The 26,915-nt window shown below is 36.6% G+C and overlaps 1 protein-coding gene across 11 annotated transcripts in view; it reads right to left on the minus strand.

Annotated features, from left to right (window-relative positions):
- Nucleotides 1–26,915, minus strand: part of ARMC3 (armadillo repeat containing 3) — a 65,124-nt gene that overhangs the window by 11,183 nt on the left and 27,026 nt on the right. For 10 of the 11 annotated variants that reach the window (XM_069005755.1, XM_069005752.1, XM_069005754.1 and 7 more), the window contains 6 exons: nt 21,790–21,942; nt 21,559–21,664; nt 8,482–8,731; nt 7,192–7,328; nt 3,630–3,798; nt 2,580–2,680 (listed from right to left, as the gene is read on the minus strand). In XM_069005755.1, coding sequence (XP_068861856.1) covers nt 2,580–2,680; nt 3,630–3,798; nt 7,192–7,328; nt 8,482–8,731; nt 21,559–21,664; nt 21,790–21,942 — 916 coding nt within the window. The remainder of the gene's footprint in view (nt 1–2,579; nt 2,681–3,629; nt 3,799–7,191; nt 7,329–8,481; nt 8,732–21,558; nt 21,665–21,789; nt 21,943–26,915) is intronic. The other variant, XM_069005757.1, reaches the window with a different exon arrangement.

A 26,915-nucleotide genomic window follows, 5' to 3' on the forward strand; every position in this document is an offset into this window, starting at 1 on the left:
GGCCTGTAGTTTCTGGGGTCCTTCTTCTTGCACTGCTTGAAAATCTGGACACTCACAAATGGACAAAATTAGCTTCCAGTCAGCTGGGACTTCTCTGGATTCCCAAGACTGCTCAAAAATCATCAAGAGAGGTTCTGTGATGACATCATATGGCTCTTTGATGATTCCTGGATGAATCCCATTAGGCCCTATAGATTTATAGGGATCCAGCTGGAGAAGCAGATCCTGCACAATTTCAGGGTTGATTGGGAGTTGATCATTCTTGCAGTCATGGTCCTCCAGCTCAGGGCACCCTTGGTCTATCATCTTTTTTGAAGACAGAGGCAAAGAATGTGTTAAACACCTCTGCCTTGTCTCTGTCCCGGTTTGTGAGGAGATCATCCTCATCCTGTAATGGGACAATGTTGTTTTTACACTGCCTGTTGACATTCATATATTTGAGAAAACTGTTTATTGTCCCCCGCAGTTCTGGCTGGCTTCAACTCCAGCTGAGTTAGGCCACATGAATTTTCTCCGTACAGTGACAAGCAGCAGCTCTGTGTTCTTCCCATGTCAACTGGTCTTGCTTCCACCGGCCATACACCTTCCTTTTTTGCCTTATTTTTAAGAGAAGATTCCTGTTCAACCAAGATGGCCTTCTGCCTTGTTTCCCTGACTTCTGACATTTGGGAATTGCCTGCTCCTGTGCCCTTAGGAGGTGATGTTTACTGATGGACCCCAGCACTTGCAAAAACATTTTCCCAGGGGAAACTCACTAATTGCCTGAGCAGTCTGAAGTCTGCTCTCCTCAGATCCAGAGTAGAGGTTTTTGCACTTTTCCTTCTGTTAGCAGAGATTTTAAACTCAATTGCTTCGGGGTCGGTGTTGCCAAGACAGCTGCCAATCTCCAATTTGCTCATGAGATCCACTCTGTTGACAAGGAGAAGATCAAGGAGGGCATCTTTCCTAGCCTGTTCCATAATGTTGTCATTCAAGTTTTTTAGGAATCTTCTTGCCCGGGTTGTACAGCTGTGTTATGTTCCCAGTTAATTTCTGGCAAGCTGAAGTCTCCCATAAGGACAAGGTCAGTTGACTTGGAAGAGCCCCTTAGTTCCTCAAAGATTAATTCATCATTGTCCTGGCCAGGAGGTCTATAGACTCCCACGATGGCATCTGCATTATTTGTTTGTCCCTTGATCCTTATCCAGAGGCTCTCAACTGCGCCATTGCCAGCGGTGAGCTCCATCCATTCTACCCCTTCTATTACATACAGTGCCACCCCTGCACCTCTCCTGCCGTGCCCGTCCCTCCTGAAGAGCCTGTAACCATCCAACAAGGCACTCCAGGCACAGGACTCATCCCACCAGGTTTCACTTATGCCTTATGCCAGCAATGTCAAATCTCTGGGACTGGGCCAAAGCCTGGAGTTCCCCTTGTTTGTCCCTCATGCTGGGGGCATTGTGTGGAAACATTTCAGGTGTGGTACATTGTAGCCAACACCTCCTGAGGCACATTGGGAGATCCCATTAGTGCTCCTTTCCTCAAGTTTTGACACAGCATCCCATCACTCATCACTGGCCAGCCTGGCTTTGTCCCTTTCTCCCTTCCAGGCTAGTTTAAAGCTCTGCCAACAAGCCCTGATAGCTCCTGTGCTAGAACTCTGTTTTCCTTCTGAGATCAGTGAATATCCAATGATGGACACAAAAGTAACTGGGGAGTTAGACTGCTGCCAAAGTGCAAAAGCAAGAAGCTGTATCAAAGACAAAGAAAGAAGACCTGATAGTTAAAGACAACTCTAGGGATCAACAAAGAGCATGGAAGCCTAATTTGTCATAGATATTCCCAGACATCTTTATGGTGTCATATACAAGCTTAAAAGGGAAGCTAATGATACTGTAAACCAAGTATGTGATGTGTTGACAGAGCAGAAGTTTTTGGACTTGCAAAATATTGGTAGAACAATCTTTGATCTGTGAGACTGTTTACAGGAAATGGCTCCCAGTTAAACAAGCCCAATACCAACTTCCTGCATTCAAATCTAAGAAGATTTGTTAGGCTGGCTTCAACTTAAACAGAGAAGAAATGGACACAGGTTCTTTATCAAGCCTGAGAGCTTAATGCTTGGCTTTGTCCCACCCCTTGGAATGATATGCTTAAAATTCCATGCATTTGTCTGTACAAGAGGACCATCAAATCATAGGTTTCGTTGTCAAATGTTGACATTTAGCTTAGATGATATAATTATTACAGCAGATGACAAGCTTTTTTATAGCTAATAAAACATTGGGTGTACCATCATCAGGAATCAGAGTGTTAAATGAATGAGTCTTTAAGGCTAACATAAATAAAGCACCTCAACTGAATAAGCTGTTTTCCAAATTCTTCTTTTTTATAAAATACAAACGTTTTGCCTTCTAGGACATAAAAGCACTGCATTGTGAATAAAACAGATGTCTCTACTTTATATATGTGTGTGGATAGATAGATAGATAGATAGATAGATAGATAGATAGATAGAATGAAGTTTTTACTGGAAACAGTGAAAACCATTAAAAATATGAGCTATTACAACAAATGCTAGTAGATCTAACATGACTCACTTTTCTTGGGGTTTAGCATTAATGAAGATTATTGCCCGACGGTCAGTAAGCTCTTGCTTGCTTAGTTCTTCCAAAGACAAAAATTTCTCTCCATGTTTTATCTACAAGAAAATTAGCATAAAATATAAGGTGTTCTGTTCAGTTAAAGATGCAGAGAAAAAATATATTAAAATAAATATATATATTTTTATATATTACATATATATAAAAAATATATAAAATATAAAAAAATATAAAAGATACCTAAACAGTAATTTAAAATTCCTAATCGTAAACCAAAGACTGTGTAAGAACTTATAAAGCCATTCAAAATATCTGAAATTATTTTCTTCTTAATTTGCATTTTCTTCATCAATTATTCTTAGAAAAGATTGTTTATAAATATTTTAGCTTGTAGTTTTTGTTTTTAAGCATTCCAAACAGTTCCAGAATAAGGAAATGTTCCTGCCTCTGAAGGCCTTACAACACAGGATGGAATTTTCAAAAGCAACCAAGTGCTTTAGGAGCAGGTATTTCACTGATTGTTGGTAAGACCAGTATTTCTAATTCATTTGGGTATTTTGAAAAGTCCTTCTCGGATTTAAACTGAGCACAGCACTAACAAGTGATACTGGAGTCAGTCTTTATATACAAACACTTCTTTTGTGAAAGAAAGGGTCATGACTGAGGTGAAAATATGAACTTTTTGCTTCCTTATGTAAAAATAAACAAACAAAATGTCCATAGGTCATTCAATGTCAAGTTAGCATTAAGTATAGTGCAGGGAAAGAGACCAGAAGAACTAAAGTTTGAGAAAGGATCTGGAAAGGAACTAGGTCTGAAGAGCTCAGATAGGATTGACAGGATCACAACTAGGGAATAGCATGCAGATGATTTCATCCATGAAGAAAGATTATCAAAAGAGATCTGTAGAACAGCTGTGAAATTTCAGGACAAGAAAACAAAGTATTTTTCTGTAACCAGATTCTGGCTTTTGCTACAGTACTTTTTCTAAATTAAGAGGAAAATTTTATTCTTTCTAAATAGAGTAATTTTTTCAGAATACCTTACCTGACCACAGTCATAGAAGCCATTAGTAATGATATTACTTGATGATAAATATCCCATCCGGCTGTACTTTTGGGAAAGATTGTTATCAAGTAGCTTTTCCAGAGCAGCTTCACTAAACTTATTTTTACGCTTTGTTGACAGATTAATTTCTTCTAGGATGTCTAAAGCACTGATAAATAAAATACAAAGGCTAATTCATCATTAAATACTAATTAACTGTTATTATACAACTTAGAGTTCATTTCAGCATTACCAAGGCCGAGGTAGACTCACTTCCAAGGGCTGATATCTGTGCCCTCTGGGCCAGCAATGAGCTGGCTGGGATGCACAGAATTCCTTCTCTGTGTGGTGCTCAAAAGCAAAAGCAGTTCCTTTAGGTAGTTAAATGCTGCCTAAAGAAATGCAGACAGGATGCCACAACCTTTTACCTAGAAGGATGTTATGCACTACAGAGAACTTGGGGAAAAAAAAAGATGTAAAAGTAATAATGATCAGAGCTGACCATATGATACAGTCCAGGCACCCTCCTTCCCCCCACCTCTATCTCTCTGTCTTTCTCTCTCTCTTTCCAGCTGCAATGCAATTTGCAGATTCAGTTGTGCATTATGCAATGTGTGAATCCTTCTGGTCTAGGACTGTTACTGTGTTTGGGGGAGCACAGTTGGCAGATATTTGCTAAACATGAACAAGCATGGAAACACAGAGTTGTATCAACACCACCATAATGGCAGGAGTTTTGCAGCATGGAGATAGAAACAAATAGTAATGTGGGGACATGGGAGGACAGGAGTTAATTTCTTAAGCTGTTTCTGGTGCTGAAACACACATACTGGTAACATTTGATTTGACCTGAACAACTTAGGAAAAGCTCACTAAGAAAATAAAGGAAACCAAATCAGGAGACCATCGCATACTGCAGTTTTGAGACTGTTTAGGAATGAAAAAAAACCACAGGAAAAAAGGATTATATCTTCGTGTGTGTGTGTGTACATATTCAAATTTCTATCTGTATGTGTGACTATGCACACATGCAGATATTCTTCACATCCCAAGGAATCAATTTTATATGTACCCTATATATATATATATATATATATATATATATATTTCTGTCAACTACACAGGGAGCCTCAGCTGTGGACATCTACAATGTAGACTTTTGGAAGGATGAATTCAGATGAACTCCAGAGAAGAAGTTTTTCAGGCGAGGTAAATGACAACCTTCTCTTATAGAAGAGAGCAGTGGGAGAAGATAGAAGAGCAGTTCAGGCTGTATGTTTACAGCATACTGCAGATAATCAGCAAGCAACACAGGCAAGAATTTTAAATGGGTAAATGAATAAAGAAAGGCTAATGTGTACAGCAGGGTCTAAATCAAATGACATTACAGGCACAATGGCACATTATCCTCATATGGAGGAAAGGTAAGCCAAAACCAGACAAATACAGCTGCACCAAAAATTCCATGAAGAGACAAAAATTTAAAAAAAAAGCCAGGAATCAAACAGAAATGGAAACACTGACACTTCCAACAGAATAGAAAAAGTAAGGGAGAAACCCAAAAGATGCACAGGCAAAGTGAGACACAACTATTTAGGGACCAAAACAAAAATAAATGTTTCATATGCTACAACTCAGAGAGGAAAATGTAGGCCTCTTACTCAATGTGGAAAGAAAACTCATAACAGATGGCACAGAAAAGACTGAACTGTCTGATGCCTTTTTTGCTTCAGTTTTCATAGAAAGGTTTCAAGCAGATGCCTGGCAGCAATATTAACAAGGAGGTAGAAACAGTAGTCTTGACATGTCTAGAATAAGTTTGAGGAGAAAAGGTTAGCAATCCCTGAGGATACTTACCTCATACACTCTATGAATTTGCAAAAGCAGCATTGGAACTATTTAAAATTGTATTGGAAAATTCTAGGCTAGATGCCTGGTGAGTGGAGAAGGGCAAAGATACAATTTAGTTTTGAAAAAACTAAGAACAAGGAAATTACAATAGAGATCATTCAGCCAAATTTCAGTGTCCAAAGAACATCATATCAAATTATTAAACAATCAGTTGGCAAGCAACAAGAGATGAGAAATGGCCATTATGTATTTGTCAAGAATCAATCATGTAAAGTCAATCTAATCCTTGCTGCAATAGAATAATTGAATTAACATAGAGGCAGAAGAAGTAGATGTGTGATATGAGCTGAATTTGAAATATGTTTTGACTTTTATAAGTCTTTTCACTTATTCCTACTTGGATACTCATGAGCAAGTCAGGGAAATATGATCTACATGAAAATAACATGAAGCAGTGCCTGACTAGTTGAAACACTATGCTTAATGTATTATTATCAATAATATGCTGTCAAACTCAAAGGACACATAAATTAGAGTCCTACTTCAGCACCATCACAAAAAGGGATTAAGTAAGAACAGTGCCATATGCAAGATACAGAAAATAATTACTGAGCTTTATTTGATGGTGGTATGAACTCACGTGAAGTACCTCATCCAAGCTGGGAGATGGTACTTCAAATGGTATAAAAAATTAGAGAAATTCAGAGATGTGTGATGAAATGATAGAAACAAAACCTTTTGTCATGAAAAGGAAACAGAGAGGGACATATGAGAGGGAAAATGAGAAAATTTAGTGAGTTAAATGCAAATTGCTATAAAAAGTGGTTATTCAATCTCACTGAAAGCAGGACAACATGATTTGTTTTAAGGGATATTTGAAACTGAGAAACCCCTTCTAAGTGTAAGGATATTCCAGCACTGGAACAGGTTACGTCAGAAAGTTGTGAAACTCCCTAGGATCAGTATTTACCCAAGCCAAAATATGTCAGTGTACCTTATTCTGTCTTACACTAGGATAGGTGGATAACGTCACCTTTGAGGTCCCCTCTTGATCTGAATTTCTGAGAGTCTCAGAAATCCCCTCATAGATGGATCTAAAGTATCTGTGCAGTCATCAGAGAAGTGCCCAGCAGAGGGAGCAGGGCAATTACATATATTTTAATTTAACAGTAACTTGGAGTTGCCCTGTCTGAGGAGTTCTGTGTCATAATTCTTAAAACCTAAACCAGATTCTGTAATTCAGATATTAATATATGGAACTGGGAGTTTCTAAGAAACAGAGCCATTTTCACGTGACACTTCAGCACACCTGCAGTTAACCAGAGCTTGTAAATCAAATCTATCCTATGTGTAATAAGTACAATTCACTGTATATTAAATTTAGTCTGAAACCCTTATTTCAGTTTTAAATGTATGGGACTGTAGTCCCTAATATTGATAGATATAAGTTATCTTCAGTGTAAAGTCTAATTCAGTCACAGAAACAATAAATGTTTTATAATTCTAGACAGTTCTCTCTGCAGGCTTATATTTTGTCAGAAGATTCTGTTCTTAAAAATCAATACCATTTCATCTGTAACATCTGTGGTGCAAAAGTAGTTTCAGCTTAACAGAAAGCTTTGTTATTCTGTTATAAATATGTAAAGATTGACTTAAATTAAATTCTCCCATCAAAAATTTTCCTCTGACTTTTGACATTATTTCTACTCACCCTAGGCTGCACAGTTCAAGAGCAGTTAGTTCATCACTTGCACAGATCATAAGAGCCCAACAGGCATTTCTTCTGACTTCTTCGTTCTTAGAATGCAGCAATTCAATGAGTAATCCCAGTCCACCTGCATTTCTTAACTATTAGAAAAGTGAAGATATTGCCACTTACATCTTTCTTCTATCCCAGCAAGAACAGCCTGTGAAATTCACCTCCCAAAACATTCAAGCTTTGTAGACAAGCTATACTGGGCTGGAAAAAAGGTCATTTATGGAGATTTTGTGTTTCTGTGAACTCTGCATAAGCTGGAGCTTTAGAGTGGTACAAGGCACCCATCCCTTCTGGCTCTGCCCTGCTTTTCAGTTATTAGGCTGTGGTGTGGAACCCGAAGAGGCTACACAACCCAAGACTGCCACAGAGAGTTACTCAGCTTTTTCTGTGTTCTGGTGCCTCCTAGCAACTAATTTACATCACAATATATTTGAATTTGTATTGTATGTATGACAATCTTATTAACATCCTATTCTCTTGTGTGCTACAATACCTTTCCTATACATGCTGGAGGAAATATTGCTCATTCGGATTTTTGAAGAGAAAGACATTTTAAGGACATTGAAAGAGGTAGATTAATTATCTATGCCCCTTATTCATGTCCTTATTAACAGCATTGACCCATGGGAAAACCCCAGCTTATGATTTATGAATGCACATAGCATCATTCTTATTTATGAGAAGAAAATACTATGACCAATTCATAAACAGCAAAGAGTTCAACTTGCCGGATGCCACTGATCAAAGCATTAATTATATTTTGAGTTTTGTCTGAAATACATTTACTCCATGCACATCCAATATCTCATTAATCAAGGTCAGACATTGCCATTCAGGCCTTGAAAATGGGCAACAGAACTCTGAGGGAGAGTAAAGAGGACTGAACTTCTCATCTTCAAAGTTCACCTGACAGTTGCAGCTGAAAGAAACCTTGATATTTAATGTTCCTAAATACACAGATCAAGATAGAGCCCTGGTTAAAACTCATTTGAGCTACTGAAAAGCTGCAAAGCATTAATTTGGTGAAAGCAAACAGTCACGAAAATTCATGTTAAAGAAAACCCTTTCCAAGATCTCCTGAAAAACTGAGCTAAATTCAGCAGAACAAGTATCTCAAAAATAAGTAACTACCTAGAAAGCTCAGGACTTCTAGGTCAGACACAACAGATTCCTGATTCATGTAACTCCTAACTCAGATCTAGAAACGTTATCAATAACCACAACCTCAAAGAGCAGTTTTACCTCAGTTTGTGCATCAGCATCACAACCAAAGGCAGCCACAGCAAATGCAGCTTTGCTCTGCACTTGGCTGTTGGTTGAGCGCAGCGGCCCTGCTAGAGCACGCATGATACCATGGCTCTGGATACTGACACGGGATGGCTCTTGCAGGGACAGATTTGTTAGCACTGCAATGGCATTGGCAACGGCTCCATCTCTCTGGGCAGTCAAGGTGTTCATTAATGGCTCAATTCCTTCAGCCTCGGCAACAACACTAGCAAAACGAAGGAGGGGAAAAATATTTATTATTTTAGGACCATTTTTTCTTCTTAGTGTGCTTTTTTACCAACTAAACTAGTATTACAATTCAAGATTTACAGATATACATATGTACGTATCTGTACATAAATATGTGTGTGTGTGATTTATATATGACTCACAGTGAGAATTCAAGAGGAACAACCTAAGCGGACAAACCAAGTCACAAACTTCTGGATTCTTTAACTTACAAGGACATGGATTCTTTCTGAGTGAAATGAACAAATCAATTAAATCCTGCAGCTTTTCAAAGGTGCAGAATTTCTGTTTCTTTAGTTCCAGGCAAATGCTTCTGTAGCCTCTTACCACCTTTCCCCATAAACATTCTAGCATGATTTCTAATGAGGATTATAGTGAACAGAAAATCACATTTTTCTTTGTTCTGCCTCTGTAAATGTCTGTGATCAGATACCTAGGTGGTATAAATATAGACACCAAGTTTCTGTCATTCTTACAGCGAAAGTGTGCATGTTCACAAGTGAATATGGTACAGTTCAGTACAATGCAGGAATTACTGAGCTGGACTTACACAAGCTGAGCTAGCAGGGTAACAGCACACTCATCAGAACAGAGCTTAGGGCTGGCTATGACTATGAGTCCAGATCAACTAGTCCATCAACAGCAGATCCAGTTTACATATTCCCTCTGTTCCCAGATGATACTGCATCCACGGCTGAAGGGTGCTGCCCCTCAGCAGTGCTGGGACAAATGCTGGTGTGGTCAAGTCCTCAGCTAGACTTTAAATAATCTATTTCCAAATAACATTGGGGAAGATGGTTGGGATTTTTTTCTCCTAAGGATAATTTCATAGATTTAGGTTAGAGAACAGTCAAAGAAAAAAAAAACACTGAAGAAGCATTATTAATGAAGTAGGAACTTTGGGAAGGAGACAGCAGAAAGTGCAAGGAGCTGCACTACTAGAGCATATATAATTTTACTTTAAGCTCATCTGTTTGTTAAACAAAAGTTGGTAATATTGTTAGCAATGTACAGATGGCAAGTTGAATTTTCATTGCAACTGCTTTTTATACCCTCTATTAGTACATGTTGTCTACATCAAAACCATAAAAAACTCTTCAACAAAAGAGTTTATACTTTTTATAAGTTTTGCTAAATTTCTGTGAACACAGTAAAAAAGAGATCTGTATGTGAAAATCTTTTCATGTAACAGTGCCTTACCAAAATCTAATATTTTGATAACTTTCACAGTTACAAAATAAACCAAGCTTAGAAGTATCACATACAAAATAAAATGTTATATAACCAACGACTATTGGCACTGATAACAAACAAAAAACCTCATGAGGAATGCTGCCAGTCACACTTTTATGCAAACAGGACAGAAAGTAGAATACATGCTAACCTGTACCACATAATCCCATTACATGGGCAACATGATGTAGGTCTTACTGTGAACTCATCTTAGTGCAAGTATCTCCACATTGTCAGAGAGGGGGATACAGATGCTCCTGAGCATACTTGGAATGAATCAGCAGAGCCTAATGGGGTTTGTTACTCTCATCTCTGCCTCAGGTGCAAGGCAGTAGCAGCTCACAAGTAGTGTTGGAGCACGGATCTTACAAAATCTGGCAGGCAGGCAGTAGTTACCTGTTCGGAAAACCAGGGAAAATACAGCAATCCAGGAACTGAAGGTGAGTGGAACTAGCTTGTGTGCAACATTAAGATACAGGGTCAGTTTGGTGTTGCCTAATTAATCCTCCTGGAGCACCAGTAGCTTTGATGCAAGCACTTCAGCCTCTATTCAGAAGTGACTCTTACATTTTCAGATGTCCCACACTGCAGACATCTGTCTTCCTTCAAGTAGCTGGATTTCCCTTTGTGTGTCCTCCTTCCCTGTCCCTACTTGAGCAGATGACAAAGAGCTGAAAATGTTTTATTTGATGGGTGGCTTTCTTTCTCGTGGTTGTTTTGGGTTTATTATTGAGGTAAGTATGTACTTCTTTGGTTAATACTGTCTTGCCCATGAAAATTTTATCCAAATTTTCAGCTTCAGGGCTATTGTAGCTCTATCCAGGCTGCTGTATATGAAGAAATTCTGGACATGTTGATTGCACATGTAAGAATGAGCTATACACCACATGTATCACAGGCTTGCTGGAAAACATCACATTCCCAGCACATGTAACAATGCCAGGACGGACCTGCTGGCACAGCTTGGGTGAGACTCACCATATGCACACACACACATACACGGCCATACACAGTAAGGTGTGTTCATGAGCTATCAGATTTACTGCATTATGCAGTGCAGACACACACACTTTAACCAGGAAGAAAAATAAAAACAAAAATAAAACCAAGCAGTTTCTCCTTTACAACAGATACACAGAAATCCCAGGATTTATGGGACAGAGTCACTACTCATAAAATGCATCACTGCATCTGACAGGTGTAGTATATCCAATATTTCTGCAGTAAGTAGAGGACCTACTATTCCTATACTACACCCAAGAATACACATATTCTCCCACAGGAGCTCCTAGTAAACATGTAGTCCCTGACAGAGTGGCTACAGAATGATACATAGCACTGAATGACGTAACCAATCACATTATAAGCAGATTTACTATAATTTCCATAAAACCAGCAAGTACACAAGCACTTAACAAAAGAGCAAGGTGACGGCTCCTTGTGTGTTCAGAGCTGACCTCAGCAAGGTACAGAGCACAGCCAATTTTCTCAAGTGCCACTCAACTTCAAAAAGGTTGAGAACCACTGATTTAGAAGATCATGCATATTTATTTCCATCCTGCATTCTACTTCTGCGCAGACTCATTTTGAATCACAATTTCATGCATATAGTTTAATCAAGTAGTACAACTGAGCACAAGGCAAAAAGAATTTGTTCAAAGTGACAATGGCAGGTAACAAGAGTTGAAGGTAATCAATGCCTTTGATAATAAGTTTTTAAGATGGCATGAACATCTGAGGCCAGTGCTGTGTCCTGGTAACAGAGATGCACACAGAAGAAGGAAGAATGGGGAATTCATAGTTCAACTCACTCCTACCCCACAGGCCCCTGGAGAACACAGAAATAGCACTGTCACCCTGGGCCACAGAACCTGACCTCAGAAGGGAGCTGAGAGAATGAACACGTTTAAGTTTAAGGTGCTGAAATACCACACCACTAAGTATGGAAGTCCTTGTTCCCTTCTATCTTGGGCAGAGACATGCACATGTAATCTTTTTGTTATAAGGCAACAAAAGTCAGAGAATGCTTTCACCAGCTCTGTCTCTGACTAATACAGATTAGCACTAGACTCTCCCTGCCTCCAGAACACGCTCCTTCAGACACATCCTACTGAGACTGTGGAATTTATCAGTGCTTCCACTACAGAACTATATCCTCAAGGAAGAAGTGAGCCTTCGTTTATCTGAAAAAAAAAATATACTTTTTGATCTGGAAAAGGAGTTAATTAAATAAATCCACAAGTTTTTTCCTCCATGTTGTGTATATATTCAAAATACATACTTTCCTAAAGAAGGACAAAAAAGGTTAGGGAAAAGGAAAGAAGACAATGACAAGAGAAAAAAAAAAAAAGGATATTGCATTTGCAACATCACCATTTTTTCCTCAAAAGCGGAAGCTGCCTATCTGAACTACAAATAGGAAGACAAAAACACACAAGACATGTAGGAATTGCAGAGCTTAAATTAAAGTTAAAATAATTCTCATGTTATGATTTATAAGCACATATTATGATCCTTAGAATGCCTACCCTAACAGGGTTAGGTATTTACCTTAATTAAGGTATATATAGTTCAGGTACCATAAGGACCTTAAGCACGCTCTTTAGTGAAATAGTAAAATTCTGATTACAATTGGATTCAAATGACTGTATTCAAAAATAGCTAAAATAATTTTTTCAACTGTCATTGGAAAGAGAAATATTAAAAGGTCAGATAATAAATATTTAGTTTATTTTAAATATACATTGTAACATTATTAAGACATTTTCTTGAAAATTCTCTAAAAGATAACTCAAGACTCAAAGAATAAATGCTGAGAGACTGAGAAAAACAAACATTTTCTTTACTACTTTTACTGCAAAAATAAATTAAGTTGTCAATAAAATCATTACCAAAAAAAACTTCACAATACAAACTTTTTTTAACAAACAATTTGGAGAAGTGTATGAATGTCACTGAAGTGAGTATTTTGTTGCTTTAGTTGTCTGGGGTGCAACAGGAAAGCTCAAATATTGGAAGTGTGTTGGGAAAACAATCACCAATAAAAATTTGACGAAAATTCTGTGGGTTTTTTTACTTTATTTTATTTTTAATAGTATAAGCACTCTGTGACAAGAACCACCTCTTTGTTGGCATCACAGGAGCATAAAAGCTCTGGTCTGTGACCAAACCTTCTTGCTATGGCAAGAAAAAGAACAGATTATTTACTCAGAACATCGGGAATTTTCCTCCTGAAGAGAAAGTCTAGCCTACGGGAGAAAGCAACTAAGAGTGTTCAAAGAGCTGCCAGAAAACACTGAGACTGCCCCCCAAAGCCCTAACCTAAACAACCTTCCAGGGAGGGGAGATAGAGGAGAAGAGCAGTGGTACAGCTTGACACCACTGTTTACTCAGGACTGTACTAAATTTACACTAGTGAGATTGACACTTCATAAAAATGGTAAAGTATGTTTGGTTTTGTTTCCTCTTTCATGACTGAACATAAACTGGTTTATATTCAATTATTTTTTTTCACTTCTATGCTGTTTACTCCCCCGCCACTCCTGACTGAAGATTTAACACAATTTCTGCTCAGAAAAAATTCAAATTTTTCCTCCTCACTGGACTTCATTTTTTTCAAATGTGTTTGCAACTGCATGTTTAATTTCTGTGCAAAATTACTGTGATTGTGTGTGAGGTGCTTAGCTAGCCATTTATGCCTGTGCATATCTCATTTTCATACATAATTGCATGTAAATTATGCATAAGAATTATGCATCTAATTACACATATTTTTTAAAATCAACTCTATCTGTGTTAAATCGCATGACTTCTTTTTCACACCAGGCATTTGTGATCCAGCTCTCTGATGCAATTTCTGGCTGAAAAAGAATATCATAACCAGAAGTTTGAAAAAGCCTCAAGAAATAGCTTCCTTTTTATTCCTTAAATGTATTAGTATTCTTCATTAGCCTTGTTATGCCATCAGAATAATCACATCCAATAAATGTCTTCTGCACTTACCAAAAATTTCATTTTGTGATTTAATTATTTTCAAAAGCAATTGACTGTTGTAAATAGTCACTTGTATTTTATTTAAAGACTAATATTACTTCCGTGTTCTTCACTATGCAAGGGAAATTAATGTCAGTATGTTTATTCTGAGTAAGGGAATCTAGCACAAGAGACTGATCTACAGTCTGGGGGCCCTTTGTGCTCCAATAAAAATACTGATGATATCAACAAATCGTATTAATTTTTCATTTCAGGAACTGAGCCCTCTATCCTATTTTCTAATGACAAGTATCTTGTTAAAACTGCAACAAAACCAAAACTCAATAAACCTCACAGTCTGGACATAATAAAACCTTAAACTGTCTGGGTTAGCAGAGACTGTAATACCTGACTCTCATTCAGCAACTCACAGACATCTTCTAATGTCTATCATTGAAGTCATCTGACAAAGTTACACAGATGTCAGTTCTAAAACTGTAGTATACCTAGTTGAAAATATTACAGGAGTATTGGTAATGAACTATCTATTCATGATACCTGAGATTTTCAATTATAATACTAACTGCAACCTTTGTAAAGAATTTCTGATATTTCCACTATTATGTGGAAGGCATGAAATTCAACAATAGATACCCTTTTTGTTCCTCAAAGATCCCACGTATCTTCAGCCAGGATAAGCTCATGAAAATGACACAATCCCCCTCTCTCTTTTTTCTAACCCAAAGAAGTAGTTCATGCAAAAATCAGTAAGTAGGCACAAATATTCAGAGTCTGGAATCCACACTGTCACAAAAGCAAAGTAAGAGGGAACATGCATGTGTTGCCAGAGCAGTCTTCATGGAGGTGTAAGGAAAGGAAAGAAAAACCCCAATCAGGGTCCTCAGAATTCCTCTGAACACAGAGAGTGAGGAGACCATGGTTCTTCTTCATCTCTGGAAGCACCAGCTGAGGAAGGATAAAAAAGCTGTGCCAAGTCAGTCTCTACACACAGTACTTTGCACTGTGAATTTGAGCTTTCACTTCTGGATAACTCTTTTCTGGACAGCTGTGAACATATTTTAGATGGCAGCAGTCTCTTTTGCCTTGCTAAAAGTTCAAGCTCGTACAATGATTTAGAGTGCAGAAATTTATGCTTTTAGCTTTCTCTCTTTAAATTGCATCTCTAAGAAAATACACATAGACCACTATGTTAAGATAAAATTACTAAGGTTGCAAGTCAAAATGTTAAGGTTACTTGTGAAAGCTTATTTTTACCAGATGACAGTCCAAGTGGACAACATGCCAGTCAGTGCACAGGTTAAATTCACAGCAGGGCAGAATTAAGTTTGCATGGTCAGTCATAACCCTGAAATTTCCCTAGAGACACTTCAAATAAACAACTTCATACTATACTCAAGTAAGTTGAAACAAACATACATACACTTTAATAATTTAATTTAGAAATCTACTACAAAGAAAATGTGCATGCAAAACCACCGATATATTTGTCTGAAATATTTACTCATATGTAAAATAAACCTTGCCACTTTTAATTCATAAAAAGCATAATTTACCTCAGTGGATATCACTGAATGACATTGCAAGGATACACACTCAAGAGTAATCATGGTACTTGTGCCACTATACAAAAGAAAGTTTTCTCTCCCAGGATTAAGAGTCTCCATCTGGGAAGAAAAAGTTTTCACCTGATCCCACAGAAATATATCATGGGAAGTTACAGGTGACAAGATACATACTCTGAGTGAAATTCCAGCCTTCCACAGCCAAGATAAAACAGTGATCATACTGCAAGGCTTTGAAAGTAGGGGTGTACAAACAGGCCAAAAGATTTTGCTATATCTACAAGGAGTAAAATTTCTATGTAGTTATCATTATCCCAGATCAGAAGTGCTCTGTCTGAAATTATTTCGGACCTACTTAGATTTCCATGCACTTTAGGATGTGGTGACATGAGATTTGTGTTAGATAGAGATAAATGCTCTTACTGGTTTTTGTCTTGAATATAAACCAAAGTTAAAAAAACAACAACAACAACAACAAAAAAAAAAAAAAAAAAAAAAAAAAAAAAAAACAAAACAAAACAAACAAACCAGGAGAATGCATAACAATTTTTTTCTTTTTTTCTTTTTTCTTTTTTTTTGTGAAAGAAGACCTGTACTGGGAAGAAAACAGGTAAGAGTGTCTGAGCCTACAGAAGGAGTTTCCCATGCAGCCACACCTTCCCAATCTAAGAGAAAAATACAACAGCTGGCTGTATGAAAGATTTTCCACTGCCAGCAGGGCACAGACCCATGTCTGTGGGTTGTGTATCAGTCATCTGATGTGATGTTAAGGTCTTAGTGGGAACTCGTTTCTGAGTGACATCCCAGACAGGATTTAATTCAGGTTTTCTGCCAAGGGAGAAATTTACCATAAAACATTTTGAAGTTTTCAATAGAAGTCAAGATGTAACTTGCAAGGAAAAGCTTATGAGCTTGTAGGTAATGGGCAGTGACTTTGTTGTCTTTTTTTTTTCTTTTTATAAAGTACCTCACATAATATGAATATACAGTAAGAGAAAGGAAAAAGAGGAACCTGTTCATGGCCTGAGATAACTGTATTTTACAGGATGCAGTCGATGTGGACGCTAATGTAAAAAGTAACAGCACAACCCATAAAACTCAAAAAAATCCCTTTACCTTGCAGCGCATTAGCTCAAAAAAATAATTCTGTCACTAGGGGTCAGTATTAAAACACATTACATCTGCACAATACTGCCAGCAGCATTCTATTGTTGATAGCCTCCTTCAGGAAAACAAACTCATGTCATAAAGAACTATTAAACCATAAAAAGGACAAAACCTACTGTGGATTATCATGCTATTAAATGTAGCTCTTGTTCTAGAAATTTGTGTTCCTGTTGTGTTCATAAATTAACACCTATATTCATGCAAATGTATTATCTTATGTAATATTGACACTTGAATAGTTATGTGACTTATGTTCCATCTACAGTCTTGAACGAGAAAAGCTACTACTAAGTTTTCTATTTTCTAACAGGGAAGATTACTACCTAGTGATATTACTACCTAATGGTAGTAATCACTACTTCCTAAAAATAACTATATTTGGAATGTAAGAAAAAATGGATGTTCTTCAAATTTATTCCTTGACAGCCATACTCATCTTATAAATAATAAAAAAATCTGTTGTGTACTGAAAATCTCCGCTGGAAAAGGTGAGACGATCTCACTACAGGTGAAACAGACTGAGGATGTATTTTGAGTCATTAGACCAGTACATGAATTTCAGTTTGGAATAATAGATATAATATCCACTAAAGTCAAGGGAACGACCCACTTTCTCCTCACTGGGCGCTGTCCAGAACCAACGAGTTCCCAACCTCTCCTCCTATCCCAAACTACTCTCAAATCTTGACAATATTGATACATTTCAGAAGGCATACATTCAGATGCTGCACTAATGCCTGGAACTGCCTATATGGATATAACCTTTGGGAATTTAAATAGGTTCTCTGATTCCTGTGAAGGATTTAAGAATTAGAAAGCTAAATAACCATAAAGCTTGATGACTTTGTAGATTTTGGGATGATACTTTGCTGCCTTGAATCCAGATACAATACAGAAATTTGTCACATGACAGTTACTATAAACCCCAGGAGAAATATTCTGTTGTAAGTCTGTCACGTACCACAACTTCCTGCAGCCCTTGGTACAGATGAAGAAAAAACATCCTTTTCCTTCTCTCCCCAGCCGAAATTCTAACTGAATGCTATAAATTTTGCACTTAAAATAAACAATTTAGGACAAATATTACTGAGGCTGCTAATTAGTTTTCATGTCCAGTACAAAGTTCTAAATTCCAGAGCATATGTTTTTCTTTAGTGGCAAATCCATTAGGTGCTCAGAATTCAGACACTGCCAGATTTATGAAGGCAGCTATTAGAAATGGCATTTGTGCTACAACAATACTGAAGAAAAGAGCTGGTCAAATTAATATCTGACTAACTGGTATACTTGAGACCTTATTTCTATGTGCTACTTCTAATATTGTATTTATATTTAACATGATTATCTTATCCTAAATACATGAAAAGCAAAAATAATTGATTATACTTTCAATGAGAAAAAATAGGCAGAGGCTGAGGTAAGCCGTTTGTTCCAGGATTAGATGTGTGGCACAGAATCACTTATTTTCCTGCCCAACAGATGACGCTGCTGTTTCTTTGTTCACATGTAATTGTTCCATTTGTGCACCACATCCATTACTGAAGTGGCTGCACCCACACTGCCCGATGCCTGGACACAGCAAAACCAGAAAGCTTCAGAGATTCTTTAAATGGCATTCTTCTGTCCAAATAACTGTATACAGTTTTCAATAAGGCAATTTACTGCTCTGGATTAAAAAGATGCAATGGAGAAGATGCATGCAAATACCCAGCTGAACATAATTCTCTTTTTTTCCAGAAGCAGACCACAGAAACCAATTCTGACGTATATATCAAGGATGACCTCAGAGCAATGCACACATAACATATAACATAACATGTTAGAATAAGCACATGGGATTTTAAACTGCAATGTACTTTGCAATTTTATTTTTACTTAGCCTAATTATTAATCAGTTTACAAGGATTTATCATCAATATTGAGCAGCATTAAAACTCTGTCCTTATGATAAAATTCTTACAAAAGCATATTCTGGGGGTGTCAGTCTGTAAACTAATGAGGCATTTGACCACTGTATTTTTTTTATATGTGCTACTGAAGTATGACACAACATCAGCTCTGCAGCAAAAATTTAAATGCTTAAATATTTTAGAAGTTATTTATATTAATTGCTATGTGTTCTGGTAGAGATCCTATTGAAAATCCATTTTTTCCAGCAAACCTGAAAACTCAAACCACTTGTAGGGGACTCATGTCCTCTTCTGCTCTAGATTTTTGGTTAAACTACTATGGGAAGCACAGTAATTCATTAATTTATTTGGTTTTGCCAAATCATGGTTGCTTGAGGACTTGTGTGAAATGACAAGCTGGTCTCTGTCCCGTTCATCATGAACAGGTGCTCTAATTACCAAACCTCCACCATATTTGACACCTTTATTAGCTGTCTCAGTTGAGAAACAAAGGATTGATTTGGTAGGGGTACAGAACTAGCTTTTCATTGCTGTGGGGAAGCACCTAAAGGTCAAGGTTAATTTATATTAGTGGGGGGTAGTACTGCCCATTGCCTATGCTGTTCTTGTGCTATTAATCAATGGAAGACTTTATCTTTATGGGCTACCTATGGCAGAAGTTTTAATTACACACAATTTGTCTTAAATCTTATTTTTTTCCATATTATATGAAAACCTGGCAGCACTTTTTGATATTCCTAACAAGAGCAACAAATCTCCAGCAAAAACAGCAACATCTTGTACTCACTTCATATCCTCAAATATACACTGTACCAAATAAAAGGGCAAGGTACACATCCTTCAATCAATATAATATAGAAAAATGCTCATTAATTGAAATACAGCAGAATGCATGCATATGAATTCAATAAGGTTAAATATTTGACTGGCCAGGAAAAAGTGAAAGCACTTATGGCAAATAGTCTTCCCCATCACTGGACCCATTTTGTTCTTGCCACATAAGGTCCACCTGCTGCTACTACCTTTATGATTTTATATTCTTGGAGGGTTTATAACAAGAATCTAATACATAACTGATAAAAGGGCACTAGTCTCACCAGTTTCATTTAAGAACAGAATGTTGTCAACATAATCAGACAGCAAAGTCACATTATTATAAAAGTGTATCAGCATCTTCATTATTTATACACTTATTTTCACTGGTCTACAGGACATACAAATGAAACATTCTAGAATGAAATATGATTATGGTAACTCAATCCGGAATGAATTTTCTCCAAATTATTTTTTTTTTCCTATTATGTGAATGTAAAATAAATATGGGCCTGATAGTCAGTCAGTGAGCTGGAACTGTACCAATTTGTATCAGCTAAGGGTTCAACACTATATATTAATTTCTAGATCCTAGTCACAGTCAGACCCTTCTATGACTTATTAATGGTTTTGATTTAGAAATGAAGCTTTGAAGTAATTATATAGTCACATGGAATTCATCCAATATACATATTTAATGTAAATTATTGCTTCCTGATTTTCACAGAAGACCTCTGATTAGATTATCTGGTGCTTCCATATTGTACTTGAAGCTGGATTGTGAGGAGAGAGAAGTATATGCAAGCCACCTTTACAATTTCCTGACTCTGCCCAGCAAGAAACAAATACGGACTTCATTATAATGCAGAGGAACAGAGACAGCTATTTCCCTGCCTGAGGTCTCAGAGAATTGTTCCAGCAGTTGAGCTAAACAATGTCCTGACTATCTCCTTAGCAAAAGAAATGGAATGAGTTGGCATAAGCTGCTATACCAACTCAAAACTCTCCAGAGATCGCCTTTTCACAATGTGAAACCTCAAAGGGCTGCACTACGAAAACCAGCTGTAGTGGAGCTGAAAGTTTGACCTCTGGACTCCAGCACTGTGCTTGTTTTATGTGTGTGTGACTCCCACTGACACCAACTGAAGAGTCCAGCACATGAGGAGAGCAGAATATCAGACAAAAAAAAATGTACTATGTGAATCTGAGAACAGAGTATTATTCTCTTGTGTCAAATTATGGCTCCATCTGGTAACATTAAGTGAATACTAGTGACTATTAGAGCTGAATCAATAAACTGAAACAAAAAATTCATTTTGTGAGTTATTTTACTTTTTCATGTCAAAGGATGCCTGTGAATTGATTACAACTTCTTTAAGTATGTATATTCCAGGAAACTTTCAAGGATTTTTTTTTTTTTTTTGGTTTGTAAGTTTCGTGTGAATGCTCATACACATCACACTGCTCTGTTGCTTTTCCCTAACAGGACTTTTAATAGAGTTGGCATAAAAGAACGCTGCAGCTGACAGTAGAATTTAGTTGATACAATTGTTTTGAAACATATAGTGAGCTAACCATTGTTACCTTTGTTAGTAATTTTGGATACTGAAGTTACACTTACTTTCTTTCAGAGAATGCACTATAAGCATTCCCTATTACTTGGGAAACAATAAAACAAAAGGAAGAGCAAAACAATGCCAACATTCAGAAGATCTATCTCCCTCAAAGAATGGATTTAGATCAGTCAAAAAGGTTGTATGAACAATTAAGTTTTAAAACATTTCAATGATTTTGGATTTAAAAAAATAAACCAAAATCAAATGCTTTAGATTAAAAGATGTATTTTGCTCATATGTTCTCTTCAAAACATGATTTATATCTCTGCTTTCATTACATCTGCTTCATACCTTTCCTTGATGAAGCAAACATTATTAGAGACAGCACAACTCTTGTAACACTGAGGAGAACCGAGCTATTCTAGGAGACTCATAAGCACCAAAAAGTGCCTTATAGCCAAATTCGCACAGACCCGCCTTGTAGGATAAGGACAAGATAAGGCATTCTTTAAAAACAAAAATATTATCACTTCAGATTAGTGTTTTAAATAATAATTATTGCAGACTCACCTTGCATTTCTAGGACTGGCTGTTGTCAAATTACTTAATGCTGTCACTGCAGCTTCTTTTACCTCTTCATTATTACTGCTTAGCAACTGTACTAGCTGGGGAATCCCTTTGAAAGAAATAATTGTATATATGAACCTTTAAATAAACCATGGCAGTCTGCAAAATTATAATATTGTCCTTATAAACAGAAAAAACACAAATTCACCTTTCATCCTTTCCCACCTTACTTACCCTGGAGTCCAAGGACACTTTTACTGTCTATATTCCCACACATGGCAGAAATAGCTTGGGAAGCAGCAACTTTAACTTCATCATTGTTAGTTTCCAAAAGGTTTAGGAGAAATTTCTCAACCTCTTCCCAGTGTAAGATTTTTCGGATTTCAGCTTTAAATGAGATACAACAATAGCATTAATCTGCATTTGTTTTCCAAATCAGTGAAAGGACATGAATTTGATTTCATTTAGTTGTTGGAAATATTTTGGTAACAGAGGAATCAGCCATCAAGGAATGTGCACGAAGCACCTGAGTCAAATCCCATTATAGAACATTCTGAGTCGGAAGGGATCATCCAAGTCCAGCTCCTGGATTAGGCTTCATTGAGCTCTGAATTAAGCCCAAATAATGACTATTAAACACAGTATAAACATACATAGGCTGACAGAATGCAAAGTTTGTTCTCTGCAAGACTTTAAAACTGCAGAATGCATAAAGGCTTGATGGAAACAGCTCTTCTAATGCAACACATCATGCTTACGCAGGATTGTGCTGAACTTCAGTTTATGCTAATGAAATTCAAATGCATAAAATTTAAGAAGATACCAGTAAATGTACAATTAACTTGGTGAAATACCACCCAATGTATTAAAATAGCCCAAAAAAAGCAAGGAGCATTACAAAGAGAGTTTTGAATTCTGCACAGCTTGTAGTTCTTCATTAATGCCCACTTTGCAGAGAATTTGAATTTTGTAGTTTAGCCTGCCGACACAGAATTCACTGCTGACCTCCACTGCACTGACTGGCAGCAGCTGCGGAAGGACAGAGGTGCTCCTTCCTCTACACAAGTAACAACACACAGCACCTATGAAGTATCTACAGACATCTGTATCTAGATACTAACAAACTGATAAACTCCCTCATTCCAAAACTGATGAGATCAGAAATGCAGGTGCTTCTTAGAAACACCCCTGAAAGAAACTTTCATGAAGAAAGGCACAGGACAGCATAGAAGCTCTACAATGATGAGAGTCAATAAGCATTTAACCATAGGCATAATTTAAACCAGACTAATTACATGCTGGAAGTTATATCTACAGAGTAGAATTTTTGAATGTATTAAAGAATTTCAGGAATTGTGAAGTCAGTGGAACTTCAAAATATTTAGAAATTTTACCAGTGCTTTGCTACTGTTCTGAGGGATCACTCCCTGGTTTGGATTGTTGTCCTCCAAATAAAAAAGTTTTAAAGGGGAAAAAATATATAGTAAGTATTCTTTTAGATAAATCTGTATCTGTAGTGAATAAAAGTAAACAAATACAAGTCCACAAAGTCACTGAAAAGTAAGTTTGATCAAAAATGTAACTGCAGAGCAGAAATGACTCAAGGCACGTAGATGAGAGAGGTGCAGTAACTTTCCCCTCTTCAGCTCAGCTTTAAACTTTTTTAGAATCCTCAGATACACAAATGAAATCACAAAACAAAGATGCAACAAATAAAACAGAGAGGATTTTAAGTGTCAGAAGAGCTTTGGCCATAACCTTGATGCATATCAGCCACCTCTCAAGAGAAGGCCTTAACTGGGATAAGAGACTTTTTTGACAGGTTATCAAGTATGTTGCTGGCCTGTTCCTCACCAGAGTAGTCCATAATCCCAAATAGTGATCTCTAGAGGTTCTTTATGTCTCAATAATTTGGTTTTTTGTACAGCAAGTTACTTATTTATTTACAGATTTTCTTAAAAATTATTCTTGATTTTAAAGGCAGCTATGATGATGGGTAAGCATTTATTTTAAAGAAAATTTATGCCTATATGAAATAATAATATAATTCATTTGAATGAGTGAAAATAATAATTTAAAATATTTTAAACAGAAAAAGAATTTTATAATAATGTGGAAAAACAGATCTTGAATTTGAACTTATGATAAAGAGTATTCATTTATATTTAGGTAGCTAGATCAATGAAAATCATTAATATTTCGATATCCAGGTGAGAATTCTATTAAAGGGATGAACATTTTCTGCTGATCCTCTCTCTCTGTGTATGAGTTGTTTCCTTTGTGTCCTTTACTACAGACTAGAAAGAATGCACAATTGAAAAGCATCATTTATACTGAATTACTTCATATGTCAGTGCCAACACCATTTTTACAGTGATTAATTTCTTGACCCCTAAGTAATTTGAATGCATTGATTTAACATGAAGGAGAATCAAGCACACACAACTAAAAGAGTTTGGAGTATCAACTGTTCTGTCCAGTTTTTCATGCATTGACCTCATGGTGGGACAACCTTTATTTTTCAGTATATTTTCCTATTTCCCCTTCTTACCCCAAAATCATGATCTGAGTTCTGTCAATTACTATTCAGGTCACTGTCACGACCTTATGGAATTATTTATACCAATTTCAAATGAAAAAAAGTTAATGTTATATAGTATCATGACTTCTCACTGATCTTGAGCTAACATAGATAAACAAGGATCCATATTGTGAAATGCATATGTTAATCAGGCTACAGAGCATGTGCAGTGTGCTTCCCTTTGAGCATGAGATGCATTGAGATACACAGAAAGAACGGGGAGAGCTTCAAGCCAGAAGTTTGGCACAGGGAGCATCATCATCACTTTCTCCATACACACTCCACAGCATTTTGTTGTTGCTGGCATGTCAGGCATTGTCAGGGGAAAATCAGGCCCTCCTTAATCAAAAGTCCAGATAATCCACTCACAGACATTCAATAATTTATAGCATTAGATTATATTTAGCGTTCTGAAATGACTGCATTAATTGGTGGGCAAGGCAGGAATCACAGTATAATTCACCACTATAATTCTGAGCATACAAAACAAAATCATCAATAAATTAATATATTAAATTCAAAATTATGTTACAGAACAAAAAAAAATTCAGGGCAAAGGCATAATGATTATGTACAGAAATATGATCCATTTTAATGTACTTAAACAGAGCAGCATCCTAAAGATGCTATTTAAAGTTGAATATCAAGTTTATACCATGTAATTTATTCTGATACTGAGAATAAATCTTAAGGGATAAATATATCTTATAACAACAACACCAAGTTACAGGAGTCCCTTTCCAAAGGGTTGAAAGGGACATAAAACAAAACTGCTCGCTATGATCACATCTATCAGGAAAAAAAACCAATCCAAAACTAAATTCCATCTGTCAACAATAATAATTTCAAAACCAGATATTGCTGTATACTCAGCTGCCAGCATTAAAAAACCAGCTAGATACATGTTCTGTCATAGCAGAAGTAGGTTTTTCATTCCAATGAAAAGCAGTATTTTTTTTCCCAAGTATACAGGAAATGTTGGTAAATTGCAACCATGATTATCAAACCTGAAGAATGTGGGTATGGCTATTGCAAATTTAATAAAAAAGTCACCACAGAACTAAGACCTGTGTTGTATTATACTGGATTCACATCAAGGCAAGTATTAGTATAGTATACATTAGTGTTGCATTTTGGATAGGCTGTTTAGTATGCTTACAACCAGAATCCAATCAAACAAACAAAACCTGAAAACATTTCTGTTTTCTTTTTGCACTTGGGCCACTTCTTAAAATGGCCTTTTCTTTCCACTCCAAGGCTGACTTTAGACCAGCAGCTCTTTGTATCTGAAAAATTCAGTGCTTTTGGGGGCCACATTGAGCAGCAAGTTTACTGGACTGTGTTTTCCACTGCACCAGGACAAGAAGTTTCCTTTTGTCTAACTAGGTGTCACCAAAATTCTACAGCTTGAAAGCAAGTATTTTAAATTTTCTTTTGATGTATTTTCCCAGCTTGCTGCATCCATACTAACTGTCACAGGTTGAAGAAGAGAGCAAACCTTTATAATGAAACCTCATTGACTCCATTTGTAAAGAAGCATGACAAGAAGATGCATCTTCACTGACGGTAACATCCCATGATATAAGATCATAGGCAGTACTGTAATATATTATGTGTGGTTCTTGCAACCGTGCTTTAAAAATCTGCTCAGACATGTTTCTACTAACAGCTGCTAAAATATTAGGCCACAAAAACTGAAAAAAAAAGTGTGAAAGAGGAAAAGAAGGCTATGCTTATTTGAAAATAAATATGATAAAGGAGTAAGATGCAGTAGAAAGCAGTAGGAGCAAATATAAATCTGCTTAGCATACAACTTACAAGCCTGTCACAGGACTATAAAAATGATACTGACAGTCCTAAGTAGCATAATAAAATAACAACACAGGAAAATACACAAAGAAAATACTGACATAAGAAAGTCCCTTCCTATCTTTGATACCTGAACATTAATGAAAACAATTTTCAGTGACTTGCCAAGCTTCCAACAGATAATGACAAAAGCACAGAAAAACCCATGGAATACTAGGACACTCTTTCTGTGTATCATTTTCAATCCAAATAATTACAAGTATTCAGGATATCAAACTAAGCAAGGTGAGAAAAGAATTGGAAAGATAGCATGGAGAGAGATGAAAGGAGGTCTGAAATATGGCAGAAAGGAGAGATTATTTTATCCATGTATTAAATTAAAATTTTTAAAATACACATAAATTAAAGCCATGATTCAACCACAAGGTGCCAGAAATATGAATGAAATATTTAAATTCTACTGTCATAAAAATCCCTTGACAGAAGTAAAATCTTCTATAGTCAGAAGTATGGTATTAGTTACATTGCATTTTGTTACACAACACTACTTCGCACGTGTTGCAACTCAGTAGCCAACGTACGGAAGGAATTTCAAATGTAGTTTGATTAAAAGAGCATCCTTGTGGGCATAAAATGATGAGCATGTTCTGCCTAATTCACAATTCCTTGGTGAATTAAAGAAAAGTATATAAAAAAGAACTATAGGATGAATAATTATAAAAAGATTACAATGAAACTATTTAACTCCCCTGGGAATATTAATCTGCAAGCCATTTGAAAGGTTTCCTTTCATGCCTCTGTTAAAGGAATTTGTATTTGAAATTGCCTGACATTTAGACGAGCAGTTGAATGCAAAAGGAAGTCAGCTTGCAATGAAGTCTTAACAGATAGAGGCGAGAAACAGTGCCAGCAAAGGTGGCTTAAGATGGCAGTCAGCTGGCATCACCAAACAAAAGACAAGGATCATATT

The sequence above is a fragment of the Aphelocoma coerulescens genome, chromosome 2 (assembly GCF_041296385.1).
Source record: "Aphelocoma coerulescens isolate FSJ_1873_10779 chromosome 2, UR_Acoe_1.0, whole genome shotgun sequence".
Lineage (NCBI taxonomy): Eukaryota > Metazoa > Chordata > Aves > Passeriformes > Corvidae > Aphelocoma > Aphelocoma coerulescens.